Source organism: Macaca thibetana, chromosome 1 (genome assembly GCF_024542745.1).
Source record: "Macaca thibetana thibetana isolate TM-01 chromosome 1, ASM2454274v1, whole genome shotgun sequence".
In the NCBI taxonomy this organism is placed as follows: Eukaryota; Metazoa; Chordata; class Mammalia; order Primates; family Cercopithecidae; genus Macaca; species Macaca thibetana.
Window position 1 is genome coordinate 504,251 of NC_065578.1, and position 16,341 is coordinate 520,591.

Genomic DNA, 16,341 nt, shown 5'->3' on the forward strand with positions numbered 1-16,341 from the left:
CGCGGGAGCGCGGGGTCACCGCGTAGTTGCGGGCGCGCCTTCCGGGGCGCCGCGGTAGAGGTAGAGCCCCTGCGCTCGGCAACGGGCCGGCACTTTGCAACCGCTCCCTAAGCCCGACCCCGCCTCCGCTCCCCGCCCCAGGCCGCCGTGGCGCGTTGCGGAGCGGGGCGACTGCGCAGGCGCAAGAGCGTCCGGGGGGGGGGGGGGGCGGGGGCGTGACCAGGCTGCGTGCGCGCGCGCAGAACCCCGGAGCTGGAGGCCGCCTCCCCCGCCGCCGGCTGGACTCGGCTATGGGTTCGGTGCAGGCCGCAGGCTCGGTGCGCGCGCGCTACCTTGTGTACTTCCAGTACGTGGGCACCGACTTTAAGTAAGTTTCCCGGGCGCAGCGACGGGCGCCACGTGGCCCGGGCGGAGGCGGGAAGAAGGGCGCGGGCGGGCAAGCGGATGTCTCCGGACGCGGTTTGCAAACGTTCGGGGGCGGAAGCGGCTCTGGCCTCACAGGGCGGCCGAGACCCCAGGGCAGGGCGCCCCCGGTAACCTCCGCCCGCCTCTGCCCGCAGCGGGGTCGCGGCCGTCAGGGGCACTCAGCGCGCCATCGGGGTCCAGAACTACCTGGAGGTGAGCTCGGCCGGTCCCGGGACGCCCGGTGAGGGATAAGGGGGAGCCCCCGCCCGCGCGTCCCCAGGGTCCGGCCTCGCCCACCCGCCCGCTCGCCCCGCGGCTCGGTCCTGCAGGAGGCCGCCGAGCGGCTGAATTCCGTGGTGCCGGTCAGGTTCACCATCTCCAGCCGCACGGACGCAGGGGTCCACGCCCTGAGCAACGCGGCGCATCTGGACGTCCAGCGCCGCTCAGGCCGGCCGCCCTTCCCGCCCGAGGTCCTGGCCGAGGCCCTCAACACCCACCTGCGGCACCCGGCCATCAGGTGAGCCGGCGACCTGAGCAGCCCCTGGGGCTCGGCCTTCCCGATTCTGTTGCGGGCGGAGGCTGGAGGTCTGCACAGACTTCGTCGTCTGTCAGAGCTCGGGGGTGGAGGAGACAGGAGGTGACACCTGGGCAGACCGGCAGGGTCGTTCCTCCGGTGAGCCTGACCTGCTGCCACAGGGTCCTGCGGGCCTTCCGAGTGCCCAGCGACTTCCACGCTCGCCACGCAGCCACGTCCCGGACCTACCTGTACCGCCTGGTCACTGGCTGTCACCGGCCTGCTGAGCTGCCGGTGTTTGAACGCAACCTATGCTGGACTCTCCAGGCAGAGTGAGTGCGGCCCTGACAGTGAGCCGGGAGGGAGCAGGCAGGCCGCACCTCCTGACGTTACCCTGTTCCCTGAAGCTGCCTGGATGTGGCCGCCATGCAAGAAGCTGCCCAGCACCTCCTCGGCACACATGACTTCAGCGCGTTCCAGTCGGCCGGCAGCCCGGTGCCAAGCCCTGTGCGAACGCTGCGCCGTGTCTCCGTGTCCCCAGGCCAGGCCAGCCCCTTGGTCACCCCCGAGGAGAGCAGGTGAGGAAGGACCTGTGGGTTGTGGCCCTGCCCTCAGGTCACGCGCTGATTTTAGCTCCAGCACCTCCCCCAGCTTTAAGGCAGGCGAAGCGGGACAGCTGTCCTCAGAACCTGGACAGCTGGAGTGGCCCGGACACCCCCAGCCTGCAGCTGTGCCCTCCCCCACCCCGGCTGGGGGCAGAGGACAGGGAAGGCTGCCTGTCTCTGAAAACCCTGCCCTGCCTAACAGAATTCTGGCAGCCACTGGGAAGGTTTCGCTGGTGCCAGTGGTTCTGGCCCAGCCTGGCAGGGGTGGTTGCTGCTGCCCCATCACTGTCCAGAGGGCCACCCACCAGGTGGCAGATTCTGACCACAAAACCTCCCCTGCTGGGGTGAGCCCTCAAGGGAGGAAGAACTTCTGCCGGCCCCAGACTCCTGCGTCAGAGTAGCAAGTACAGACAGGGCTGGGGTCTCTGGCACACGCACCAGCCATGTTCCCAGACTGTGCACCAGGACCCTAGGGGAGGGCCCAGGGCAAGCCCCTCCAGCACAGCCAGGCTACCTGCCCAGCCTCCAGGGTCCTGCTGCCTCCTTGCCCAAGCATTGCTTGTCTGGTTTTAAGCCTCTCCAATGGGCCTCCCTGGGGGCAGGGAGTCAGCCGGGGGAACCAGCCCGCCCTGTCAGTCTCCTGTCCGAGGCCATGTGGTAGGCTGGGGATGGCAGGCACTGCCCCACAGACACCTACAGGCACGTGTGTTTCCAGGAAGCTGCGGTTCTGGAGCCTGGAGTTTGAGAGTCAGTCCTTCCTGTATAGACAGGTGGGCTCGGTTCTGGGGCCCTCCCTGGGGGGTGGGGCTGAGGGTGGGCAGGCCTCTGTGCAATCTCGGGCCTGGGTCACAGGTACGGAGGATGACCGCTGTGCTGGTGGCCGTGGGACTGGGGGCTTTGGCACCTGCCCAGGTGAAGACGATTCTGGAGAGCCAAGACCCCCTGGGGAAGCACCAGGCATGTGTGGCCCCGGCCCACGGCTTATTCCTCAAGTCAGTGCTATATGGGAGCCTCGGTAAGAGGAGTGGGCCTGGGAAGCTCCTGCTATGGGCCCAGTGACTGCTGCGGCCATGGCGTGGAGTGGGGAGGCCAGGGACCACTGACCGCAGCAAGACAACTGGGGGTAAAGGAGCCCCCCCCCAGGGTCACAGTCCTTCAGCCCAGCCCGTCCTGGGCTGACCCACTCCCTGGCCATGGGAGTGGTCCCAGTGGTGGGGAGGGTGGGCTGACCTTGCCCCAGGCTGACGCAGGGTCTGGTCTGTCCACAGGTGCTGCCTCCTGCACGCTGCAGGGGCCACAGTTCGGGAGCCACAAATGACCCCGGACACTCGGCAAAGTCAGGCCACACCAGGCCCAACCCTGTGCTGGTCAAGCACGGCAGTCAGCCGCTTGGGGCCCACAGCACTGCTGCCCAGCCTCCACAGCAGCCTCCCTGCCCAGGTCCCACCAGCCTGGATGCCCCTCTGTATCGTAGGCGGGATGGGGTGCAGTGCAGGACACAGCCATGTACACCGAGAAGAAGGTACCAAGTAGCCTTTCGTTCAGCTTTTACTGGAAACTGCTGTCCGGGACTCCCTGCCCTAACCATCGTTTGGGGGCCCAGGAGCAGGAATAAAGGCAAGACAGCCCGGAGGCCAGTTTTTCTTTAGCTGGAAACAGCTGCCTGGGTGGGCACATGACACACGGTCTCTGTCCCCAGGGATGGGACCTGAGGGTCTGTTCACTCAGGGCACCCACAGTCCTGAAGTGCAGGCCCGGCTCTGTCCAGCTGGGAGAGGGCAGAGGTGGTGGCTGGGTGAGATGCCGGCCTCAGCTGGGGGCCTGGGGGAGGCCCTTCTTCAGCAGAGATGTGAGGAAGCTACCCAGCTCCTCGTCCTAGGGCAGAAGCAAGAGCACCATGGGCCGTGCAGGACAGGGAGGGGTGGTGACACCTGTGCTGACCGCGGTGGGCTGGGGGCCAACCCTTACCTGGTAGGTCCAGGAGACCAGCAGCACCTTGGTGCCCGGGTCCTCAGAAGGGGCGGCGGCCTGGATGAGGATGGACTCCACAGTCACAGAGCCGTCCGGGAGGTGCTGCACACAGTGGTCCTTCAGGACGCTGTGGGGAGGCTCGGTGAGACCCTGCCTGGCCCCCGGGGCCCGAGGGCTGGGGGGACCTGGGGGGTCGGGGGGCGGGGCCGGGCGCCCACCTCTTGAGGTGGCTGTAGACGCGCAACGCCATCTCCTGCTCCTTGCGCGTGTCGTGCAGGTGCACGCGGCAGGTGAAGCGCAGCTGGTGCTCGGCCAGACCCAGCTCTTTGAGGGCTTGCTCTGAGGATACCAGCCGGAAGTTCTGTGGGGCAGGGGCAGGTCAGGGAGCACAGCAGCAGCCCTCCCCCCTCCAGAGGCTGTCCCGGCACTCACGCCGTCCTTCGTCTCCCCCCTCCAGAGGCTGTCCCGGCACTCACGCCGTCCTTCGTCTCCCCCCTCCAGAGGCTGTCCCGGCACTCACGCCGTCCTTCGTCTCCCCCCTCCAGAGGCTGTCCCGGCACTCACGCTGTCCTTCATGATCAGGGTGCCGTGCAGGAGCCGAGGCTTCTTGGCCTCGGGGAGCAGCCCTGTGGAAGAGGCGGCAGCAGTTGTCAACGTAAGGGCCACTCCCAGCTGCCTGCCCCGAGCGCCCTTCCCTGCCCGGCCCACATACCCTGCGCCATTTCCCGCTTCAGCAGTCCCAATGAGATGCCTACGGGGATGCTGGGGCTCGTGGGCAGCGTCACCGTCTCGCCATTGGCCGGCATGTGGCAGCTGACCCCTGGACCCCGGGAAGAGAAAGCCTCAGTCCAGGTTGCCTGCATCGACCCAAGGTGGGCCCCACGCCGCCCGCCCGGCTGCCTACGGAGCTCCTGCTCGATCTTCTGCTTCAGGAACTCCATCTTCTTGGCCTCGCCATGCACCAGCAGCACGCTCTCCGGCTCTGCCTGGCCCACCAGCTGCATGATGCCCTTGGCGTCCGCGTGTGCGCTGAATGACATGTACTCCACCTGCATCTTGACCTCCAGCTGCGGAGGCCACGGGGTGTGGACAGCGGTTACCACCAGGAGGTGCCCCTCTGCCCTGCCAACCCAGCACGGGGTCGGAACTCACCACCTGCCGCCCCTCCATCTCCAGCTTCCGCTGCCCGCTGAGGATCTTGTGGCCCACGGTGCCCTGCACGCAGTAGCCGGGCATGATGACCTGGGGGCAGGCACAGAGCTCACAGCCACGGGACCCCAGCCTTGGCACCTCAGGGCCTTCCCTGGGATGTCCCCACCTGAACCCCTGGGAGCTGTTTCCACCTGCCAGCAGTGCCCGACCAAGCCTGGCTGCAGACGCCAAAGGACTCAGGTTTTGCCACAAGACCGTCCGGGGCTGGGCTGGGGCTGTACAGCCCGAGGTGGACGGGCTACGTCACAGGGAGACCGAGCAGCTCCAGGCGATGTCACCCCCGTCCCTCGGCCAGCGCGAGGCCAGCAAGAGCGGAGCGCAGAGACGGCACGGGAGGAAGGACAACCCGCCAGCCTCCAGCTTCCAGGTTCCCACACCGCACCGCGCCCTCACCATGTTCTTTTCATTTCCGGCCCATTTCCGGAAGATCTGCAGGGACTGCCCGGCGTGCAACATCCCTGGCGTAGCAAATACAACCTGCAGGACACACAGGGTTGGGGGGGGTTCAGGGCAGCGATGCCCCCACCACCACCGCAGGCCCAGCCCAGAGACCTGCAGGAGACAGGAGGCCGACAGACGTGGATGTGCTGGCCAGCCCTGCCGCGGGTCTCACCATCGGCCCTGGGTTGTCAGCGAAAGCCCGGTCAAAGGCCTTGATGTGCTTGAACTCGAACATGTTCCTCTGCACGAAAGTCTTGCGGATCTTCTGGTTGGTCCAGGGGATGAACAGCTTGTAGTAGTGGTTGGCCTTCTCGGTCAGCCCCGTGGAGAAGTAGATGGGCACCTTCAGGTTCATGCGCTCCCTGGGGACCACCGGCCCAGTCAGCACAGCGGAGGACACTGCAGGGCAGGACTCGGCCGGGTCACCCCCACACCTGTATCTGCACAGCCCATGCATGGGCCGGGCTGAGTCCAGTCGCAACCACAGGAGGCCAGTGCCCTCAGCCTATGTCCCATTAAGCCCTAAAGCAGCCAGGCTCAGCGGAGGGCCAGGAACCCCTACAAGAACCGCAGACAGTGACGCTGACCGGACGTCACAGGCCTCCTGGGGTCACACGGCGCACAAGCAGCCCCCCAGGACAGCAGCAAGCAGGGCTGAGATGCCACCAGCACCCTGGGCAGGGCTGCCCACTGACTGAACTGTGCAGGCTGGGCCAGGGGATCCTGAGAGAGCCGTCCTGGCGGCACCTACCAGAAGGTCTCCAGGAGGATGCAGAGCTCCTGGGCGCGGCCCAGCGCGAACACGGGGATCAGCACCTGGGGGACACACACGGCAGGAGCCTGGCCATACAGCCCCTTGGCACAGCAGGCAGCGTTCAGTGAGGGCACAGCCAGGTGCCCAAGAGCTGCCTCATAGGGACCTTAGCCTCTCTCATCTGCTCCCATTCCTGTCCCAGCCACTCTCCGGAGACAGAAGGGAGCTGCGTGGGGCCTGGCGAGGGCTTCCTCAGGATCTGAGGTAGGAGAGGCAAAGGGGCTCCCTGGGAAGGGTCTCTGAGTTTTTGTCCTCAATGCTGAGCACACCTTCCTCCCTCCCTGCTTGAAAATGCAGTGCCCCCCACCCTGAGACCCTGACCTAGGCCAAGGGCAGCCAAAAGGACCCGCCCAGCATAGCCGAGGGCCCGCGTCCCCACCCCTGCTGTGGCTACCTTCCCACCACGCTCCACGGTCTCGTGGACTTTCTTCAGGAAGTCTCGCTCCCGGCAGCGCTTGGAGTCGCGGATGGTCGTGGCGTACGTGGACTCCGTGATGAGCAGGTTGGGGCGGCACTTGTCAATCCAGGCAGCTCTAGTACACGGGGGTGGGGTGTGAGTCACAGTGCACGGTCCCCACAGCTGCAGGGCTGGGTCTGACAAGCTGGGCCCCAGTACTACGCCCACCCGCCTTCCTGGGCCACTCTGGCTGGAAAGAGCCAGCTGGTAAAATGCTGTGGGCAGCACACTTGGGAAGAGAGAAGAGGGACAGAGGACCCCGCCCAGACCTTGGGAAGAGACAGGAGGGACAGAGGACCCCGCCTGGACCCTGTGCCTTCGCGCATCTGGGCCCAGAAGGAAGGGGCTCTCCAGGCCACACGGGACATGGGAGACACTGCTGGGCTGGCCGCTCGAGGGCTGGCACGCCGACACCCGCCAGGGTCCTGAGCGCCAGGGGGGCCCATGGGACAAAAGACATCTCGGACTACTTACCCCAAGTGTCGGTCTGGGGTCATATTATAATCACCCTGGTGAACGATCAAGGCCACCATGAGGAGGGTGCGTCCCACCCCGGCAGCCCCTCCCAAGCCTTAAGCCCTTCCACTGACCGTGTAGACCACAGACTCTGAGCCCACTTTAATCTGGAACATGGCTGCCCCCAGCACGTGGCCTGCATAGTAGGCCTTGATCTCCAGTTCATCGTCCACCTGTGGAGGACAGGGCTGTGCTCAGGCTGTGTCGTCACAGCAGAGGGGCAGAGAGGCAGGGGCGGGGAGCGAGGGAGGCAGGGGCGGGGAGCGAGGGCACTGCACTGAGCCTTTTAGTCCCTGTTGCTCATACACAGCATCCAGTTCACAACGGATGGGCAATGTGGACAAAGAACAAAAAACAACAGATGGAAGACTGAAGGGACCTGAAATTGGAGTTTCCAGTGTGGACTTTGAATACATCACAGAGAAAAGACAAGATTCAGAATGCTGGCTGCCAGGCAAGGTAGCTCAGGCCTGTAATCCCAACACTTTGGGAGGCCAAGGCGGGTGGATCCCTTGAGGTCAGGAGTTCGAGACCAGCCTGGCCAACATGGTGAAACCCCATCTCTACTAAAAATACAAAAATAAGCTAGGCGTGGAGGTGCATCCCTGTAATCCCAGCTGCTCAGGAGGCTGAGGAAGGAGAATCGCTTGAACCTGGGAAGTCGAGGTTGCAGTGTACCGAGATCACGCCACTGTACTCCAGCCTGGGCGACGGGGCGAGACTCCATCTCAAAAAAAAAAAAATATTGGGCCAGGCACGGTGGCTCACACCTTTAATCCCAGCACTTTGGGAGGCCAAGGTGGGTGGATCGTCTGAAGTCAGAAGTTCAAGACCATCTTGGCCAACATAGTGAAACCCTGTCTCTACTAAAAATACAAAAATTAGCTGGGCATGGTGGCAGGTACCTGTAATCCCAGCTACACAGTAGGCTAAGACAAGAGAATTACTTGAACCCAGGAGGCAGAGATTGCAGTGAGCTGAGATTGTGCCACTGCACTCCAGCCGGGCAACAGGAGCGAGACTCCGTCCAAAAAAAAAAAAAAAAAAGTTGGCAAAAAACTAGACTTCTTTAAAAATTTATTTCACTCATTTAAAACTTGCCGGGCATGGTGGCTCACACCTGCAATCCCAGCACTTTGGGAGGCTGAGGCGGGTGGATCACGAGATCAGGAGTTTGAGACGAGCCTGACCAACATGGTGAAACCCTGTCTCTACTAAAAATACAAAAACATTAACCAAGTGTGGTGGTGCACACCTGTAATCCCAGTTACTCGGGAGGCTGAGGCAGGAGAATCACTTGAACCCAGGAAGCAGAGGTTGCAGTGAGCCAAGATTGCGCCACTGCACTCCAGTCTGGGTGGCAGAGTGAGACTGTCTCAAAAATAAAATAAAAAATAAAAACAGTACTTTTGGAGAAACAGTCTCACTGTGTTGCTCAGGCTGGTCTGGAACTCCTGGGCTCAAAGGATCCTCCCGCCTCAGCCTCCCAAAGTGCTGGGATTACAGGTGTGAGCCACCACCCTTGGCATAGAAACTATTTTTGAAAAGTGGAAATTCTTTTTTTTTTTTTTTTTTTGAGACGGAGTCTCGCTCTGTCTCCCAGGCTGGAGTGAGCGGCGCAATCTCGGCTCACTGCAAGCTCCGCCTCCCGGGTTCACGCAATTCTCCTGCCTCAGCCTCCCGAGTAGCTGGGACTACAGGTGCCGCCACCACACCCGGCTAATTTTTTGTATTTTTAGTAGAGACGGGGTTTCACCATGTTAGCAAGGATAGTCTTGATCTCCTGACCTCGTGATCCACCCTCCTCAGCCTCCCAAAGTGCTAGAATTACAGGTGTGAGCCACCGCGCCTGGCAGAAAGTGGAAATTCTAAAACCAGGAACTATTAAAACCCAAATTAAGAATTCAATGGATGGGCCAGATGTGGTGGCTCATGCCTGTAATCCCAGCACTTTGGGAGGCTGAGGAGGGTGGATCACCTGAGGTCAAGAGTTTGACCTTTTTTTTAGTAGAGATGGAGAAACCCCATCTCTACTAAAAAAAAAAATACAAAATTAGCCAGGCTTGGTGGTGCATGCCTGTAATCCCAGCTACTCGGGAGGCTGAAGCAGAAGAATCGCTTGAACCCGGGAGGCAGAGGTTGTGGTGAGCTGAGATCATGACATTGCACTGCAGCCTGGGCAACAAGAGCGAAACTCCATCTCAAAAAAAAAAAAATAGAATTCAATGGATGAATTTACCACCACATGACATATAACCAGAAAAGAGAATCCGTAAACTGAAAGACACCAGAGAGAATCTATCAGGAAACAGGAAACACAAAGGGATGACGAAGTTTCAAGAGGTTGACCGTCAGGCTCTCAGGGCCCCTGGAGGAACAAGGACGAGGCAGAAGCAACACTGGAAGAAACGTGATGAAGGCCTCAAGCCACAGATCCAAGAGGCCTCAAACTCTGAACAGGTTGAGAATACATGTCGGCCCATCGGAGCACAAGCACCAAAAACCAAGGCCAAGACCCTACAGGTGCCCGTGCCAGAGACGGGGGACAGAACGATGTTTGCAAAGTGCAGAGACAAAATACTGTCAACCTAAAATCCTACACACCTAAGAGGAAAAAAGTCCTTCAAGAATGAGGGTAAAGTAAATCCGTTTGCAGCCAAATAAAAATTGACAGAATTGGGAGGCCGAGACGGGTGGATCACAAGGTCAGGAGATCGAGACCATCCTGGCGAACATGGTGAAACCCCGTCTCTACTAAAAAATACAAAAAAACTAGCTGGGCGAGGTGGTGGGCGCCTGTAGTCCCAGCTACTCGGGAGGTTGAGGCAGGAGAATGGCGTGAACCCGGGAGGCGGAGTTTGCAGTGAGCTGAGATCCGGCCACTGCACTCCAGCCTGGGCAACAGAGCGAGACTCCGTCTCAAAAAAAAAAAAAAAAAAAAAATTGACAGAATTCAGCACTAGCAGACCCACACTCCATTCTTTAGGCAGAAGGCAAATTACCCCAAGTAAAAAGCAGAAAAAATGCAGGAAGCACAACAAAAAGAATAAATATATAAATAAAACTAAGTAAATGTTGATGTTACCAGGCATTAGAAATCATGTCTGTCTGGGTCTAAAATATACGGAGGAGTTGGCAGGTGTGGTGACTCATGCCTGTAATCCCAGCACTTTGAGAGGCTGAGGTGGGAGGATCCCTGGAGCCCAGGAGTTGGAGAGCCTGAGCAACACATACCCCCTCTCTACAAAAAATACCAAAATAAATTAGCTGGGCATAGGGGCACATGCTTGTAGTCCCAGCTACTTGGGAGGCTGAGGTGGGAGGATCACCTGAGCCTGGGAGGCCGAGGCTGCAGTGAGCCAAGATCACACTCCAGCCTGGGCAACAAAGTGAGACCCTGTCAAAAAAAAAAAAAAAATTAAAATTTCACAACGAAAAAGATAAATATACTTCATTTTGATAAGAAGTTCAATCAGAAAAATAAAATGTTCAAAAATACATAAGTACCTAATATAGTTTCAAAAAATATAAAAGCAATACCCAGAGACTCTAATGAGACACAGACAAACCCACAATCTTTGTCACAAATTTTGCCAATCTGTCACCAACTTAACCTTCACTTCCTCCCTGACCCACACCCAGAACCAGGCACCCTCCAGAACTGGCCCATCTCCCCTCTGGCCCCTGCCTCCCTGCCCGGCGACACCCTGGGAGCTCCAGCAAGTCTCCGGAGGCTCCGAGCGCTCTGAGGGCACCAGCTTGTCCCACTCTGGCCATTTCAGTGCCGCTCAGACAGAGCCAGGTGGGTTTGGAGGCCGGGGCACACCCCCACCCTGTGCGTGCTCTCCCGGGTTGGCGCCCTATCTCGTTTGGGACCCTTGTGCTCGCGCTGCCGCCTCCAGGTGTTCCCACAGTGCTGGATGCAAGAGTGAGGTGGGGTGGGCTCACCCTGAGGCCCCAGCCTTCCAGAGACTGTGGAGAGCGGGCGGAGGGCATGGTTGGTGTGGGGGTGGGCAGTGCCTGTGCCGTCTGTGGCCCTGGGAACCTGACCTGGACCGTCTGGTGGAGGTGGACAGCCACCACCTTCTTCATGCAGTCTTTGATCATCTGGGAGGTGAAGAAGTTGGCCTCGCCCTTCTTGTCCACGGCGATCTTGCGGTAGTCCTCCAGCAAGATGGGGCAGATGGCCTGGGTGGGGTGGGTCATGTAGATGGGCCCGTCGTAGCCCACCATCTCGCTGAAGTAGGGGAGTGCCCCGCAATGGTCCAGGTGGAAGTGGCTGGGGATGCAGCACAGGTCAGCCTGGGCCCACCCTGCCCCAGCCTTCACCCCCACTCTGGGCTTGTGGGTTGCCCCCTTCATTCGCCTGCTGTGCACCAGGCCCCATCCCGAGTACTGAAGAGTCAGTAACGAGCAAACACAAAGCCGCCTCCCTGGAACTTTCAGTCTCAAAGTCTAGCGAGGCAGCGAGCGAACAGGAAACTGAACACGTCGGTGACAGCGACATGCTCGCGAGGCAATGCGAAGCCGCTAAGGGGCACGGGGAGCCGCTGGGATTTCAGGCATCAGGACAGGCTGAGAGGAGCGGCAGCTGAAGGCAGCACAGACCCGAGGGCGAGGGCAGTGCCTGGCAAGCCCCAAGAAGGCACTGGGGACCCCGCTGTGTCTGACAAGAAGCCACAACCACGAGGGTCTCAGGGGCAGCTGAGGACGCTGCCTCCAGAGCGGGCTTCTCCAGGCTTCACAGGCCCTCTGGCTGCTGGGGAGGACAGGGCGGGGCGGGGCAGGGGGAACCAGTAGGAATGCTGTGGCCATCCAGGCGATGCCACCCAGACCAGCGGGTCATGAGCTGCTGGACTCTAAAGGTTGGGGTCAGGGCAGACTCAGGACTCTGGAATCTCCAACAAGACAGTGGGGTTTAAAGCTCCTGAGACAGAGAAGGCATCGGAGAGGGTGAAGCCTGGAAAGCCGGGTTCAGAGGGCAGGGCCAGAAGAACAGGTGGAGACCAGGCCGTGTGTGTGACCAGTAAGGCAGGCAAGGAGCAGATCCCGGGGCCCCGACGCCCCCTGAGGATCAAGGATGACGCAGGCCCCTTGCCAAACGTTGCCGAGGCCGAGTAAGGGGGCCCAAGCCCCACAGGCACAGACATGGGACCCTCAAGGCCCCCAACGGGTGCCCACCTGATGATCACGCAGTCCAGGAAGTCTGTCAGGCGGCCGTTCTGGGTGATGTAGGAGAAGTCAGGGAAGCGTCGCTGGGAAGGACGTGAGGCTTCAGGTTGCGCCGTGGTCTCCAGGCAGCACCTGGGACCACCCATGTCCCAGGGAGGGGCCCCCAGGAAGGGGGGTTCTACGTGCAGACTCAGGCTGGGCACTGCCACCCCTCAGGTCACACCAGAACCCCTGGCTGCTCACAGCATGCAGAGGGGCCGAGATTACCTCCAACCTCACTGACAGATGTGAGCAGGAAGCTGAGCCCAGGGTCTCGCTGGGCCCAGCCTATAGGACTCTGGGGCTGGAGCCCAGCACCAGTACAGGGGGACCTCCCCATGCAGGGGCTCGCCTCGGCCAGGCCCACCCATCCCTGCTACCCACAGGGTGCAGTCGTCCAAGCACGACCACTGCTGCCCACTGCCCCACTGTCCGGCTCTCACGCCCAGGGTCTGCCTGCACACGGCCAGCCCTCTTGGCCTCCGGGCCTCCTGCCCGAGAGACTCACGTCGTCATTGAAGCCCATGTGCATTCCGCAGTCCAGCATGACGTTCTTGCCCGCAATGGAGACCAGGATGCAGCTTCGGCCCACATCCTGGCCGGCCCCTACTCGAGGGAGGGCAGGTGAGAGTCAGTGCTGCGCCCCCCGCCCCCAGCTCCCTGTGCTGCCTCCCCAAGCTCTGCAGGACCCAATGCACTGAGGAAACGAGACCGAGGCTGCTGTGTGGACAGACACGTGGGCCAAGAAACAGGGCCACCCCTAGTCCCAGGAAGGGGGACACAGGACCACGCCCCACACCACCACATCCAGGGTGGAGGCCGGCAGCCCACACGCTCCTCCCTGGCCTCTCCAGGCGGCCGTGGCCTGCTGGCTGAGTAGTGGGCACTGTGTTGTGGTCCTCAGCCCCTCAGACACAAGGGCTGGTCTGCGGGGCCAACACCTCAGTCAGAGTCACGCCTGGGCTGTGGCTGGACCCTCAGCAGAGCTGCAGACCAATGAGGCCACCTCCTGCAGGATCTTTCCCCAGGCAGGCAAGGGCCTGAGTGCCTAAGTGCTGGCACTGGGTGTCCCCTGGTGGTGCGGCTGTGGAGGGATGTCACGCAGCCTCGGCCATGCCACACGAACACAGTGCCAGTGGTCCAGCAGTGGCCGGCGTGGGCAACACAAGCCCCACACCACTGCCCACCACGCAGCCCCCAACACAGACCCTAATCTGCGGCCCTCCCACACTCCTGACAGCCAAGCAGCCCTGCCCAGCTGCTCCAGCCAGAGGCCTTGGCCAGCCAAGGCACACTCAGCCCCCTCATGTGACCTGGAGGCCCACAAGGAAAGGGCCATGGCCCCTGCACAGCCTGTGCCTGGGCGGGAGTCTGATGGCTGTGAATGGCCTGGTTTTCCCCTTGAATCCCCACCCACCTTCCCCGACCAGCCACCTGAAACGTCCAAAGCCAGCACCACACATCAGGATAGCGGGGCCACAGCCGAGGGCCTGCCTGCCACGAATGGGGGTCTCAGGTTCTCTTCTAGGCCTGTTCCTGCCCCCACTGGGTGTGAGCTCTCTGAGAGCAGGGTCTCAGCTGTCTCCTCCCTCTGCACCTCCTACCCCAAGCCATGCCAGGCTCACAGAGGCCCTCTGGCATCTGTGGGAAGGGAGGGCCGCCCCTCTTCACAGCCAAGGACCTAAGGCCACAGAGGCACTTGTGGCCCTGAAGCGTGGGGCCTGGCTTGGTCTTCTGAATTCCAAAGCCCAATCCTGAGGTACTGGCAGTCCCGCCTCCCGACAGGACCCACAGTGATCCCAGGGAATAGAGCCTGGAGCTACAGGAGGGGACAGGGCTGAGAAGACAGAGGAGGAGGCATCCCTGTCTGCAAGGAGACAGACAGCAGACAAGTGAACAAGACACCTCGAGTACACCAGATGGAGGCTACTGTGACAGAAGAGCAAGGTAAGAGGATGAGGAAGCCTTGAAACTTCCAGAACCATGACAGGAAAGTGCTCCCTGAGAAGCCAACTTTTGAGCAGGATGGGGGAAGGGGGAGGAACAGGGTTGGGAGGGACAGGCAGGGTCGGGGGACAGTCACGCACAGGCAAGGGCGTGGGAGTGACCCCAAGGACACAGCACTGGCCCAGTGAGCATGGAGCCCAAGGCAGCCCCTGGCACAGGGAGGTGGGGAAACAGTTCTGCTCTGCCGATACCCTGGCTGAGGTGACCTTAAGAATACACCCAGGCTCAAGCCTGTAATCCCAGCACTTTGGGAGGCTGAGACGGGCGGATCACGAGGTCAGGAGATCGAGACCATCCTGGCTAACACAATGAAACCCCGTCTCCACTAAAAAATACAAAAAACTAGCTGGGCGAGGTGGCGGGCGCCTGTAGTCCCAGCTACTCGGGAGGCTGAGGCAGGAGAATGGCGGGAACCCGGGAGGCAGAGCTTGCAGTGAGCCAAGATCCGGCCACTGCACTCCAGCCTGGGCGACAGAGCGAGACTCCGTCTCAAAAAAAAAAAAAAAAAAAGAATACACCCAGGTACAGACTGGGAGCCACTGAAGCCACATGAAAGATCAGACTGTCCAGAGAGTGGGTAGAACAGGCAGCCAAGAGGCCAAATGGGAAAGGGGCAGTCTGGGAGGACCCAGCAGAGGCCCCAGAGAGCAGGGGAGGGCAGCAGGGCCCACGCTAACGCCGTGGGCTGTGCACAGGCCAGGGGTGTTCACAGCACAGTATCCCCGCCGGGGCAGCAGGCACCCCTCCAAGGAAGCGCTCATGCCATGAGGAAGGACATGTAATCTCGTCCCAGTGTCTGTGCTGGAAGATGCCCTCGACCCCCTGCCCAGTGGAAGGACCAGGTTCCAGGACAGCACAGGGCAGGCACGTGTGGAAAACGCCCAGGACATCAGGATGGTTGGCCACCAGCACCATGTCCCCCCAGGTGTTTCTGAGACCCTGGGTTTTGACTAATTCTTTCCTCCTTCGCATTGTTCTATACTGTTAGGACTTTGACTTTTTTGACAAATGGTCTTGCTGTCGCCCAGGCTGGAGTGCAGTGGCACAATCATGGCTCACTGCAGCCTCGACCTCCCGGGCTCAAGCAATCCCCACAACTCAGCCTCCTGAGTAGCTGGAACCACAAGCACACACCACCATGCCCGGCTAATTTTGCATTTTTTTTTTTTTTTTTGAGTGATGGGGTCTTGCCATGTTGGTGAGGCTGGTCTTAAACTCCTGGGCTCAAGCGATCCTCCCACCTCTGCCTTCCAAAGTACTGGGATTGCAGGCGTGAACCACAGTGCCCAGCCTGTTAGGACTCTTAAGAGTATACATTTGTGTTTTTTGCTGGTTTTTTCAGTGTTGCAGAAATCAGGTAGAACAAGAGCTGAACTGAGAGTTGATTGTAATTTGGGCGTGAGCACAAGGGGTGGTGGACAGAAAGCAAGAGGTGAGGAGGCAGAAGCGGGACAGCGAGACTGGGGGGCTGGGCGGCTGAGAGGCTGGGGGTCTGCTAGGCTGAGAAGCTGGAGGACTGGGGGACTGGGGGGCTGGGGGGCTGCGGGACTGAGGGGCTGGAGGCGGCAGCGCGCCGCACAGGGAGGTCAACGCACCAACGAAAGCGCACAGCGAGCGCGGAGGCCCCGCGGCCCCCTCTGCGACGTCCCCTCACGGCCGCCTGAACCTCGGGGCTCGCGTTCTCGCGTCACTGCCGGAGGCCGAGGGTGCAGGGACTCGGCCGCCTCTCGGTTCCCACCAGGGCCCACGCGGGGAGGAGGAGACCGAGGACGCCCGCGACGCGCACCCGGCTCCATGACAACCCGGAGGGAGCGGGGCGCCCAGCCCGCCCGGAGCCGCATACGGAGCCCGCCCCACAGCCCTGCCGGCGGCTCCCACTCACCCAAGGGCGTGACTCTGATCTCAGGCATCGTCTCCGCCGCGTTCCCAGAGCCGCGAGTCCCGCGCGCGGTGATGCACTGCGCAGGCGCAACCACCAGGGTGTCAACTTCCGGTGCGTTAGCCGGAAACGCGGGTCTGCGCGCCGGGCCTCCTGATTGGGCAGCATCCAACCAATCAGGGCGGCGGGCGAGAGCGGGACAGGGCGGGGCGATGAGCGAGGGCGGGGCCCGGACGGCAGCTGTGGCCGAGGTGAGCGGCTCCGGCTCGGCGGCCGCACCTGCCCAACCCAACCGGCAGGGTACGGAGG

The 16,341-nt window shown here is 61.3% G+C and overlaps 4 protein-coding genes across 8 annotated transcripts in view; 1 reads left to right on the forward strand and 3 right to left on the reverse strand.

Moving 5' to 3' along the window:
• UBE2J2 (ubiquitin conjugating enzyme E2 J2) overlaps positions 1-16,341 on the reverse strand; it is a 76,832-nt gene that overhangs the window by 53,060 nt on the left and 7,431 nt on the right. The gene's annotated exons all lie outside the window — the stretch shown is intronic.
• Positions 1-16,341, reverse strand: part of ACAP3 (ArfGAP with coiled-coil, ankyrin repeat and PH domains 3) — a 118,944-nt gene that overhangs the window by 15,078 nt on the left and 87,525 nt on the right. The window lies entirely within an intron of this gene.
• Positions 207-4,073, forward strand: PUSL1 (pseudouridine synthase like 1). 3 transcript variants are annotated; one of them, XM_050786233.1, is made up of 8 exons: positions 207-367; positions 561-618; positions 735-922; positions 1,102-1,251; positions 1,327-1,497; positions 2,240-2,294; positions 2,377-2,539; positions 2,793-3,156. In XM_050786233.1, the coding sequence occupies exons 1-8, from the start codon at positions 291-293 to the stop codon at positions 2,840-2,842; spliced, it is 912 nt and encodes a 303-aa protein (XP_050642190.1). In that variant the 5' UTR covers positions 207-290; the 3' UTR covers positions 2,843-3,156. The 3 variants fall into 3 exon arrangements, with proteins under 3 accessions (XP_050642190.1, XP_050642185.1, XP_050642180.1); XM_050786228.1 differs by lacking the exon at positions 2,377-2,539 and adding an exon at positions 3,953-4,073 and having other exon boundaries at positions 236-367; positions 2,793-3,046; XM_050786223.1 differs by lacking the exon at positions 2,377-2,539 and having other exon boundaries at positions 236-367; positions 2,793-3,173.
• On the reverse strand, positions 3,055-16,157 carry INTS11 (integrator complex subunit 11). Of its 3 annotated transcripts, XM_050786123.1 has the most exons (17): positions 16,036-16,157; positions 12,655-12,752; positions 12,117-12,190; positions 10,986-11,214; positions 7,010-7,108; positions 6,894-6,928; positions 6,357-6,495; positions 5,900-5,964; positions 5,321-5,510; positions 5,101-5,184; positions 4,648-4,737; positions 4,400-4,562; positions 4,208-4,315; positions 4,060-4,121; positions 3,714-3,856; positions 3,493-3,622; positions 3,055-3,399 (listed from the first exon to the last, which is right to left on the reverse strand). In XM_050786123.1, exons 1-17 carry the CDS (start codon positions 16,061-16,063, stop codon positions 3,334-3,336), a joined length of 1,803 nt encoding a protein of 600 aa, XP_050642080.1. In that variant the 5' UTR covers positions 16,064-16,157; the 3' UTR covers positions 3,055-3,333. The 3 variants fall into 3 exon arrangements, with proteins under 3 accessions (XP_050642080.1, XP_050642072.1, XP_050642088.1); XM_050786115.1 differs by having other exon boundaries at positions 4,208-4,562; XM_050786131.1 differs by lacking the exons at positions 10,986-11,214; positions 12,117-12,190; positions 12,655-12,752; positions 16,036-16,157 and adding an exon at positions 14,909-15,808.

Coding starts and splice junctions, on each gene's coding strand:
- PUSL1 (XM_050786223.1), top strand. CDS start 291: ATGGGTTCGGTGCAGGCCGCAGGCTCGGTGCGCGCGCGCTACCTTGTG. Junction 368..560: donor TACGTGGGCACCGACTTTAA/GTAAGTTTCCCG, acceptor CTCTGCCCGCAG/CGGGGTCGCGGCCGTCAGGG. Junction 1,252..1,326: donor TGCTGGACTCTCCAGGCAGA/GTGAGTGCGGCC, acceptor TGTTCCCTGAAG/CTGCCTGGATGTGGCCGCCA.
- INTS11 (XM_050786115.1), bottom strand. CDS start 16,063: ATGCCTGAGATCAGAGTCACGCCCTTGG. Junction 6,496..6,893: donor ACCCCAGACCGACACTTGGG/GTAAGTAGTCCG, acceptor CCCGTGTACTAG/AGCTGCCTGGATTGACAAGT. Junction 5,511..5,899: donor ATCCTCCTGGAGACCTTCTG/GTAGGTGCCGCC, acceptor GGTGGTCCCCAG/GGAGCGCATGAACCTGAAGG.